Source organism: Choristoneura fumiferana, chromosome 25, assembly GCF_025370935.1.
Source record: "Choristoneura fumiferana chromosome 25, NRCan_CFum_1, whole genome shotgun sequence".
Taxonomy (NCBI): domain Eukaryota; kingdom Metazoa; phylum Arthropoda; class Insecta; order Lepidoptera; family Tortricidae; genus Choristoneura; species Choristoneura fumiferana.
Genome location: NC_133496.1, coordinates 1691169 through 1703305, shown reverse-complemented (window position 1 = coordinate 1703305; position 12137 = coordinate 1691169). Strand labels below are relative to the sequence as shown.

The 12137-nt window shown below is 39.2% G+C and overlaps 1 protein-coding gene across 1 annotated transcript in view; it reads right to left on the bottom strand.

The window, feature by feature from the left end:
- The window catches only part of lqfR (clathrin interactor lqfR), a 46786-nt gene extending 34871 nt beyond the window's left edge, over positions 1-11915 (bottom strand). The window contains exons 1-4 of the mRNA XM_074107475.1: positions 11723-11915; positions 5298-5499; positions 3958-4086; positions 1550-1658 (exon numbers count right to left, since the gene is read on the bottom strand). Of these exons, the coding sequence (XP_073963576.1) occupies positions 1550-1658; positions 3958-4086; positions 5298-5499; positions 11723-11772 (490 nt within the window). The 5' untranslated portion in view covers positions 11773-11915. The remainder of the gene's footprint in view (positions 1-1549; positions 1659-3957; positions 4087-5297; positions 5500-11722) is intronic.
- Between the last annotated feature and the right edge of the window lie 222 nt (positions 11916-12137).

Here is a 12137-nt window from a genome sequence, read left to right as displayed (position 1 = left end):
ATATTATATTATTTTTGAATCATAATATACACAGTATCAAGTTTCCCTACAGTAATCCGACGGAGACGTCTAGACAGAGCAATCGTGCGGGGCGTGAGGGGTGAGACGCGGGTGGGAGGAGCCCCAGCTGCATACTTCGCCGTTCTTCTGGGGCTATCGCTTTTTTTTAACATTTCAATTTATAATAAAAAATATTATGGTGCATACGACATGTACTCTGAGTGCGTGCAAATCTTCATCTCGCATAAATAAGGAACTAAGATTTCATCTATTTATATAATTATATTTATTTTTTATTTAATTAAATTCAATAATAGGAAATTTAAGTCCGTTAAGTCTAGAAACCGAAAGTATTTGTCGGTTAATCTATGAAAGTATATTTCGTAGAAAAAAGTATTTTTTTTTTTTTTCAAAAATAGTATAATTTTAATACTTTTTACCCCTAGTATGTATGCCATCACTAATTCATTTTGTTTTACATAATTTCGCAATACCAATATGTACCGATTAGTAAAAGACATCTACCTTCCAAATTTTAAATTTGTGACAACCCTTCCTTACTTGCGTAAATACCTATACAGGCTGCGGTATCGCTCAACTTCAAAGGCGTCGGCCTACTGTAGGGAAAACTTGTTATACTGTGGTAATATCGTCCGTACTGTATTAAAAATGTCGTATCTCAAAATCATGTTTCTGAGTGAATTTCATGTACAGTCAAGGACTTTTTTTTACATATAACTGACCTTGATTTACTTCTCCTTGTTATTCGTTTATCTCCCCTGATGTTAAGTGCAGATGAAGCCAAAAGTGTATCTCACATCAGTAACAGCTTATAATTAATACTTTAAATTCCTGATCCACTACGGAACCTTTTCAAAGGAAAAGTCATAACAATTTTCCTTGTTAATTAATGCGATGTCACTATGACGTGTACTGTGAAATGGTTCCATGGTGGCTCATAAATTAAAGTCCTTGACATTATTTCAAGGGCCAATTTTGCCAACGCATTGATTTGAGATAAGAGTTTGTTCAAATTAGTCATCCATTTCACAGCTGAAGTTACAATACAAGTTAAGACTGGTTTTTAGGAATCTTTTTGTATTCTTTATTTCAATTCCAAATTTAATATTTCAGTTTGTATTTTCGATATGGGTTTTACGGGATGACCGTAAAAGTAACAAAACTTTGGAATTGAAATAAAAAATACAAAAGATTCCAAAAAACAATCTTAATTTGATTGCTTAATAACGACATCTCTTGTCCGGGTGAGCGGTTAGTTGCAATGGGGTGCTGAAAGTTTCTCGATGAGGGCTAAAGCATAGATGTCGCTAGTGTCGCTGCTTAAGTGACTAAATAAGAAAACAAACAAACTGAGATATGTGGTGCATAGGAGAAATTCGTGTCTGTACCACTGTCCAGCGTTGGTGTAGCGGTATAGCACGCGACACGGAATGCCGAGGACCTGGGTTCGATTCCCAGCGCTGGTTTTTCGATACAATACAAGTGTCAATCGTATGGTGTAAGTTAGCAACGTATAAAGCGGGCTCACCGATATATTTGTCCTTGTTCTTCTTCGCTTTCTTCCTCTCTTCCCGCAGCTTGTCGTCGTCCTGTATGAAGTCTATCAGCTCTCGGACTTTATGCCGCACATTGATACCCTAAGGACACAAAGAACAACGTGTTAATTAAATAACTGAAAACCTGAAGGTATGTGCTTCAGAATCATTTTGTCACTGTGATACGTTTTTTTTAAACCCAGACCCAATAAGAGGGGTGTTATAAGTTATGTGTGTCTGTCTACCTGTGGCACCGTAGCTCTTAAACGGGTGGACCGATTTGAATGAGTTTTTTTTATTTGAAAGCAGGTTTTCTAGCGATGGTTCTTAGACATGTTTTGAACTTTGATTTTACGTATCGTAATGTCACAAATAATAGATGTTTTATTTCTTTCGCCAAACGACGCACGCCATGCACATGCTGCGGAGGAGGGGGGGGGGGCGGTGGCAAGGGGAGCTGGCGCTGCCAAGAGCGCAGCCAGCGGTATCAGCAATTTTTGAAAAAATAATAGTTTTTCTTTGCAAACATATAATTTTACTCGTAAATGTGATGAAAAACATTGTATGTCGCACGGGCGGTACTAGAATTACGAACATCGACTCATTAAAGCCCTCAGTCTTCGACTTCGGGCTTCTAATACTCTCGTTCGGAATTCCTTATTTACCGCCCTTAGACACAATGTACTATTACGGCCCGTCACTGCCATTCCGCACCGTTTGCGTATTTTAAGCAGCGGTGTGGAAAGCATGCGATAAAAACCGTGCGTCACTGCGATTCCGTGCCGTCACCATATTTTAAGCAGCGGTTTGGTCGCACCTTCATCTGATGCAGTGTGTTGCGGCCTGCGTTGTGTCGCATCCCAAGCTCTAGAGAGAGAGGGGGACAGAGAGCATCACAACACAACACGACAGATAAATGCGAATGCGGCTTAATTCATCATTTAGGGGCTGTTTCACCATCCATTGATTAGCGTTAACCGACGGTTAAATGTGATGCCGTCTCCGTCTATTCGAACAAAACAAATAGAGACGGCATCACACCTAAACGCCAGTTAACACTAATCAATGGATGGTGAAAGAGCCCCTTAGTGATTTCAGCTATTTGATAAAGTACATTTGCAATGCAGCCCTTACGCGAGCCATCTTGCGATCTAGTCACTTTACTATAGCGACCCTCAAAAACAATACATTGTTACACTGCCTTGCCCGATATGCACTAGGCCCGCTCTTCACATATTGTTTTAAAGGCGACCAATTGATTCCATAAAATTTTCCCAGGATTCGAGTGACAGACGAGGCATAATACAAACAAAATTGTGTTTTCATTCATAAGCATAAACATTTATAATGAGTTCAAGTTCTTCCGTGATATTCAGCAGGCGCAGGCGGTTAGGTCCCTTTGATTGAACTCACTGTACAGATGAAGTGAACAATCCTTTCCGATCGTATTTTCTTAGTGTATTTTTTTTTTACATAAAACTGATCGTGATTGACCCCTATCTCCCCTGATGTTAAGTGCTGATGAGGTGTATCTCACTGGTTCTCTTCTCTCTTCTTCAACCTTGATGTAACTAATGCTGAGTAAAGGTCTCTTCCATTTTAGACCATTCTGTGCGGTCGTGAGTTTTCCGCATCCAGTCCTTCCCAGTCGCTCGCATCAAATCGTCCGTCCATCTTGCTGGCTGCCTCCCCACATTCCTCATTCCTCAGTGGTTCAGTAACAGCCTATTCACTCTAGCCCTGAAGAGCCCTAGATTGTATTTATCCGGAAATACAGATGACGGGAGCGAATTCCATTCCTTAGCAGTTCGCATTATGAAAGATGAAGCAAACCGCTTCGTGCGGGCCAATGGTACTAACGAATAGTCACTAATAAATAGAGTATCCTATTTATTTAACACAACCATGTCACATATTACTATTTCGGCATTCGGAAGAACAGTAGTCGTGGGTTACGAATTTTCACGATGGGAACGAATTAATCACAAATCTGTAGATCGGGTCTTTTTAATTAGGATTACATCTTCACATTATTGGGTAAAAATTTTTTTTTGTTTTTGTTTCCGAAAAAAAGTGACGGAGTAGAATTTTTTGTATAGGACATAGCGGCATTTGTTTTGTTAATTATTAGTAAGACCGAAAAAGACAAGCAATAGCAACCATTTTTTTCATTTGTTATTTAGGAGACATAAATAATTTCGTGACAGAGTGGTCACGGTCAGAAACAAGGCAACGAAAAGAATTCCCAAAAATATGGACATTGGACATGATTCCTAATTACAAAGACCCGATCTACAGATTTGTGAATAAAACAAACAATAAAAACAAAATAACAAAAACAATGAGGTTAGTCCGTCCAATCCTGGTTATAAGTAGAGTTCCGCAACAGTGGCTGTCTCACCTGATCTTTCCCGACGTCGTCGACGTACGTGTAGTTTTCCAGCGAGCGCAGATCATAGATGTGTTCGCGGGCCGATGTCACCACGCGTTCGGAGCCGTTGCGGACCAGATAACTCAGGAGGAGGAGGCACTGTAACGGAGAGGAAAGGTTGCAACACAAGTTATTTTAAGATTTCATGCGTCAAAAAGAAAATAACGGAATCCTTATTAGGACCGCGCACGACGACAGCGGTACAAACCGGTGGCAACTTCTGGCCATTATTGTTCCCCTCATGGGCCACCATTTTCTTAGGATATATCGGTGGCAGAAATAAACTCTAGGAATAGCGAAATACTTGTAATAAACTCAAAAATAATGTGTACGTAACAAAGGTCGTAAAGCAAGTGGCGATGACAGGACATTTCGATGCTAGTTTAGTTAACGCCTAGAGAATAATGAAGGCAACACAACGCGGTAATGATGATGTTTGCTACGACCCTTGTGACTTAAGTCCAAAAAGCCATAGTTCCCACAACTGTCAAACGAAAAATAAAACAGAACATATCGTAATAATTTAAATGAAATCCCATGATATTAAGAATGTAGTTTTCAGTTAAAAATTAACTTGCTTGTCACGGAAACAGGTTTCGTGCCATCACCCACATATTTTTTCTTATGTACGGCAATTACCCAATACCAATTTTGTTCTTCTTGTTCCCATCACACTTTTGGACATCTGTAGAATGGGCAGTCATTATTCTTGTTAGTTTTCACAATTCATAACAACACATTCTTAGGACCATATTTATCTCGAAAACAATGAATTTTTACTGTCTGGTAGCTCATGCAGCACCATTGGTTTCATTTTTAGCCGTAGCGAGCGTTGTGATCGTTTCGGCTCCCCCACCACCCGCTTTGCAGTCCCAATAGGATTGCCCGTGTTTCTTGTCTGTCTGTCAAGCCAATTTGCTTCGAAACTACTGGATCGATTGAGTTGAAATTTGGCACATATTGTGATAGTCGGTGACCTAAAGATTTATGTATAAATTTAAAGTACTTCAATAAAACCGAAGATCGGCAAGCGCAGCGTAGGACGTCCACCACCGAGATGGACGGACGACTTGGCTAAAGCTGTGGGTCCACAGTGGATGCAGGCCACTTCTTACCAAAGCAAATAGAGGTCTATGGGCGAGGACTGTGTTCAACATGGAGGTCCTACGACTGATATGAGACGATAAAAACTAAATCGTGAGAAACAAGTACCAAAAATACCGGTATTTAAGTATTTCGGCACCGGCTTTAAGTTCTGTTCGTTGTCCGAGGGTACCTAAGACGGCTTAGGTCTAGACTTCCGTCCTCACCTTGTACGTCCTCCTCCAATGCGCCCTGTTGTCATGGAGCATCCTCCTCCACAGCATGGACATGACCTCCGGGAAGTGTTCGTAGGTGAAGGTGGCCAACGCCAGCTCCTGCATCTGCTGGCCAGTCGGGCCCCACGCCTCGTCCGACGTCGCCTCTCGCACCTTGCCTTCCACTTCTGTGTAGTTCATTACCACATTGGTACTGCAATGATAGAAGTAGGTTAGGACTAAAACAGCTGACTCTAATCCAATCTTTTGGAAATAGGTTAAGGCTGCATTTCAACCTGAGATATGAGAGGATGGAGGATGTGTTGCGAAGAATGTGTTTTTCATGAACCAATTAAAACGCTTCATATACCTATCCTGGCACAGCACCGCTCTGGTGGAAACAGCTGAGCAGAGCGAGGCGAGGTTAATGAAGCCTTTCTATTGGTTCATGAAAAACACATTACTTAACACATCCTCGTACAGTTGAACCAATTGAATCATGACCCAGTTTGGAACCTTTGTGCTTTTGATTTGACGACCAGTTGGCCTAGTGGTTAGAGAACCTGACTGTGAAGCTTGAGGTCCCGGGTTCGATTCCCGTGTCGGGGCAGATATTTGTATGAAAAATACGAATGTTTGTTCTCGGGTCTTGGGTGTTTAATATATATGTATTTAAGTATGTATCTATCTATTATATTTATTTGTTGCTTAGTACCCATAACACAAGCTTTGCTAAGCTTACTTTGGGACTAGGTCAATTGGTTTGAATTGTCCCGTGATATTTATTATTTATTTGTGCTACTAATGTCATGTTGACATCTCATAGTTTTGTCAAGGAAATTGTAGTGAAATTGATTATTAAAAGGTTCCACCCTGGGTCATGATTCAATTTGTTCGTATCTATGGTTGAAACGCAGCCTTAGTCCGCCAGATAGATTTTCAAAAACTATCAGACATGTATTTATTCTTTTGTCAAATAAAAAAAAATATGGACATTTAGCTGGTTAAAAGTCCGCGCGTGACGTCATAGCTACGTACACAATTTTCCCGACTGCCCAAAGGAGGGTTATTAGGCTGGGTTTCCACCAGAGATGTGCGAGGAATGTGGTTTTCATGAATTAATAGAAACACTTCACTAGAGCTGAGCTGTGCGAGAATAGGAAAATGATTGATGGCCTCCCCTTTAGAACGTCACAATCGACAACTCGCTACTTTCATCCACCGGTGGCCCGCAACTCTCTCGATGTCGTAAGTCCACCTAGTAAGAGGTCTGCCAACGCTTCGTCCTCCGGTTCGCGGTCGCCACTCGAGGTTCTTTCTCCCCCAACGGTTATCTGTTCTTCGAGTGATGTGGCCCGCCCGCCAAATCAAAATCAATGATCTGAATTCATTTCGAGTCGTAAATTAATTCGCCACACGAACCACGTGTCACGCCACATTTTTGCGTTTGAGTCGAGGCTTCTCACGCGATACAGCATCGCGATATTCGAGATTTAGGGCTTATTCCACTTAACATTGATACAAGTTATGTGAGAGGTATGTATCCGTGATGCCGTCTTAAACCGAGTTTAGTCGTGCAAGAAAAATCGTGCAAGTTGCATTACATTGCAAGGCCGTCAAGCCAACGAGTTTGTATACCAAGCGCCATGTCAATCTGCCTAAAAGTTCATTACTTAATACTCAGTTTTGACGCATTTTTGAGATACATTTTTTATGCGACGTCTTTACGTTGCTCCCGGATTGTGTTCGAATCGCTTAACGGTATAGTGCCTATTAAATTATTGGAAATTTGAACCTTTTTTACGTGGGGCGTGGAGAGACTGGTTATATCTCTTTATATGTCTTTAAAGAGTCAAGTAAACCTAAACCTTTATAGTTTTTGTGGTACTAGTCGTGGCAATGAACTTATAGGCAAAGTTAGGCGGCGGAAGGTATAGTGGTCAACCGAGCGCAGCAATGTAATGCAACTCGCACGATTTTTCTTGCAAGTCTAAACTCGGCTTTATGTTTTGTCCGAATAAAAAGAGACGGCGCATCACATTCGCATAGTGATAGATAATGGTTAATATCATTAGTTAAATTAAAATAAGTAAATTGCTTCAGTCGAGTCGTTTGAATGAACTTTATTTATTTATTTGACTGGATGGCAAACGAGCAAGTGGGTCTCCTGATGGTAAGAGATCACCACCGCCTATAAACATCTGCAACACCAGGGCTATTGCAGATGCGTTGCCAACCTAGAGGCCTAAGATGGGATACCTCAAGTGCCAGTAATTTCACCGGCTGTCTTACTCTCCACGCCGAAACACAACAGTGCAAGCACTGCTGCTTCACGGCAGGATTAGCGAGCAAGACCTACAAAATTATTGAACATGAAAGTACATTGAGACTCACTCAGATTAAGTCGAGCCGAGTCGCGGTGCTCCTAAGAAGGGCTACGGATTAGCCCGAAACATGTCGAGCTAAACTCGATTTAAGACGCGAGTTATCCGAGACAACATCATTTAATATGACCTATAAAAATGTTAACATTATTTTTAAGTAATGTTAGATTTTTGCCCGCATGTTGCATAAATCACGATGGCATTTTGCCTAACATTGAAGTATGTATTTTTAGTACCCACATAATAGTATGGGATCTAATCGCAAATTTATCTACGTCATTGAGCATAGCATGAAAGAAAGAAAGAAAAAGGACATTTAAGTATATCACCCAAGAGACTTCCACTCTTAAGCAAAGGGTCGTATAACGAACGGCAACTTGCCACCTGGTTACCTGCAACTCCCACGAAGTTACCGGTAAAACGCCTACCTACACTGCGTAACTATCAATCAAACACAGCTTTTTCCAAATCACTATGATATGGTTTACCTTCAAAAAGCGACTGTACCATTTCTTGCAAGGACACATAGAAGACACACATATACAGCAAAATTTACACAAATAAACCAAATAATAATAATAATAAATTACAGAAAAACATGAAAATAGTAAATACATATACACTTTTTGCAGGTCCGCCCGGATTGCTACCACCATCTTGCTCGCTAATCCTGCCGTGAAACAGCAGTCCTTGCACTGTTGTGTTTCGGCGTGGAGAGTAAGACAGCCGGTGAAATTACTGGCACTTAAGGTATCCCATCTTAGGCCTCTAGGTTGGCAACGCATCTGCAATACCCCTATTGGGCGGTAGTAATCTATTACCATCAGGAGACCTACTTGCTCGTTTGCCATCCAGTCAAATAAAAAAAAAAGAACACAATTTTGTGCGTCCCTGCGAAAGTGGAACGATCGCTGACTCAGCATTATGCTGAAGACAAGTATAGGCACATAATATCGACTAATCGACGCATTATGTCTACCGGCTTCTATCGTTGTTTGCCGATTCCGTGTCGTTGGATGGGCGGAGACCCTAACCCACATTACGTCGAAAACAACCCAGCCAACTTAAAAAAGTTGAAAACCATTGTCGTTTCAAAGCTCAATATCTCAAAAACGGCTGAACCGATTTTAATAATACTGATCCAAAAACCACCGCAAGGAAACTAGCTTTCACATAAAGAAAACCGCATCAAAATCTGTCCATCCATTTGAGAACTTCGATGCCAGAGAAAGACAGACATTGGCGTCTATAATTTATATCACCCCTCTTTTTGCGTCAAGGGTTCAAAAGTAACAAAATTCAGCTACCTGCATTAATAGTTTCATACAAAACTGACCTCAATACTTCAAAATTATAAATAACATTCGCTGTAACACTATTATGCAACAGAGAAAGGATCTCAAGGTCACTTACAACTGTGATGGTCAGATAATACACCTACCAAATAAAAAGAACTTTCAACACAACCAATCAGCATATACGCGACGGCTCTAGATAAATTGGATGTGTAGATCCGCCACTATTTGTTTGAAAAGGCTGGCTGGAGATACAAGGCCAGTATAGAAGGACCGAGTATGGACCATTCTGTATAGTGGTATGGTTCAAGGTATAGTGGATACGAGATGAGCTAATTTTTTGTTGAAAAAGTAATTGACCATTTAGGAACCAGTTTTATAAGTGTGCTATTTTAGTAACAGAATATAGGAAAGCTTGACCTAAAGAATGGAGATGTTATTCATTGATGTATTCATCATTATCTCAGGCTGTATATGTATCGCTACTGGACACAGGCTTCCTCTCAGAATGAGTTATAGTTTCCACACAGGCCCAGTGCAGATCAAAAACTTCACACACGCCATTGAATTGCAACCCAGGTTTCCTCACAATGTTTTCCTTCACCATAACATAAAGCTTGAGGTAAATTTCAAATAAAATATTGCACATCATGAAGAATGAAGTATAGATTGCGTTAGTAAAAGTAAGTTTATTACCATTTAATACTTTAATTTGTTAGAATGTTGAGGTGCAAGATAAATCTCACTATATAAATGCGAAAGTTTCTAAGTCTGTTTGTTTGTTACTCCATCACGTCAAAACCGCTGAACCGATTTAGATGAAATTCGGTATACAGATAGTTTGAGTTACGAGGAAGGACATAGGATAGTTTTATCCTGGGAAATTACAAAGTTTCTGCGGGATAGGGGTAAACGAATTCTACGCGGACGGAGTCGCGGGTAACAGGTACAACAATAAATGCCAAATGCATAATAATGATGGTGAGTTCAGTCTGTAAAACATTAGGCAAATTCTTCATTTTAGAATACAAAAACAATCCAACATAGTGGATAAGATATAAACAACGTTATCAGAGGTAATCTGTTACGTCACAGATTGCAGATTAATCTGCTTGGTTATTAATTATGTTGGAATTACTACTTTCATTAAAACATATAAACACACACACTTTTGCATTTATAATATTAGTATGGATTTTTATATTAACCATAACATAATCACACACAACTTTTTTGTTTTTACACTCAATTATACTACAGTAAACTGTACATATACTAAAAGAGGTTCATATTCGAAATACGTCATAAAACCTTAATACTCATTTTGCATTTGAAAACTAATACATGCTAAATTTTCCACCAAATGCCAATTTAACTGTCATGCAAAATAATCTATTAAGTCAAATAATAGTTTATCGAAACCTCAGCCAGTGTGGAAAGGTCTTGAAGTCATTTAAAATGGATATATTCTTGCAGACCTCCAAGATTAATAGCAAAATCCATGGAACAAATTTTAGTAATCTATTCTAACCCTTAAAACATTTTTAGGGGCTGTTTCACCACCCATTTATTAATTTTATTTGACAGATAAATGTGATGCCGTCTCCGTCTATTAGAACAAAACAATCACGGCATCACATTTATCCGTCAAATAAAATTAATCAATGGATGGTGAAACAGGGGGTATGAGTCCTTTTTTATTTATAGAGAATAAAGGTTAAAAATAGAAAAATACTATGGGGCTGTTTCACCATCCATTGATTAGTGTTAACTGGCGGTTAGGTGTGATGCTGTCTCTATTTGTTTTGTTCTAATTGACGGAGATGGCATCACATTTAACTGTTGGTTAACTCTAATCAATGGATGGTGAAACAGCCCCTAAGTGTGTTTATTATTTGTATATATTTTTCTGCCGACCACACATTGCCACAAAATTTGAATGTTGATACCGATGTTTACATATATATGTACTTTTATAAAGTCTTCAACTTCGCATAAATGAACTGATTTCAATGTATTTTAGTTCACTGGTTCAGACACAATGAAATGAAATGGTAAAGACCCTCCTAGATTACAGAGGCCAATATTATTTTTCTGACAGCAGAGGCAAATTTACAAATTCACCTTCAAATTAGTAAATAAATCCACAAACTTTTCCTTTTCAATATTTTCATTTTCATTAGGTGGGTAGGCTTGTTTAAAGTAGCGGCTTACAAAACTGACGTAAATATTTATTTTAGTTATCAAAATAAGAGAATTTATCTGCGTTATTAAACAAACATACCTATTAGGGTATTATGTTTATGGTAGCGAGTGACTAAGGTAAGTAATGACTAAAGAAATTTCTTAATAGTTTTTTAAGTAGTTACAGTCGTTCATTTAATTGTAACGTCAGAGTATTTCAAAGTCGTAATTTACTGCTAACAAGACCCATGTTAACTCGAAACTTGCACTTTCAGTGACATCACTACAAGTGATAACGCTCAAACCGGTCGCCAGTTCACTATTATTTGCAAGTCCATTAAAAAAGACGGCTTTTTTAAACAAATTAGCCTTCAGGATACATTTTTGGCAAAACCAGTTGCACGGTAAAAGGACATTTGAAAAAATCGACTTTAAAACGCTCTCATGGACCACGAGAGTCGAAATCAGAGCGAACTAGCTTTAGATTTAGCTAATAGGTTCATTTTCCTACTATATTTGTAATACATATGGTTACAATTAGCATAAAAGAGAAGTAAATCGTAACACAGCTTACACTTTATCCGCCAGCTCCCGCACTTTCCACATGCTTATAAAACGGTCCATTTTGATGTTTTAACTGTTCAATATCGTTTCAAAATAAAAATCACTGAAGTTAAAGTGTAAAACAACATAAAATTAACGAAAAATGCAAGCTGATGATTTGGCTGACATTCTCGCAAAATGGCGAGGGGATTAGGGTTGCCATGTGAAAATTAAAATTTCTACTACAAATTTTACTTGTTGCTAGATAGAAGGTAGAGAATCTGAGATACTTCATTTAATTCAGTTAGTGATTTCCACGTGAGATCCACGTTGGAAATATATATGTAGGTACATTGCGGGAGTGGACAGCGAAAGACGAGACACTTGACGGACGAGAGTATACATAAACTTGATCAAAAATATCTGAACACGCTTCTACGCTGTTA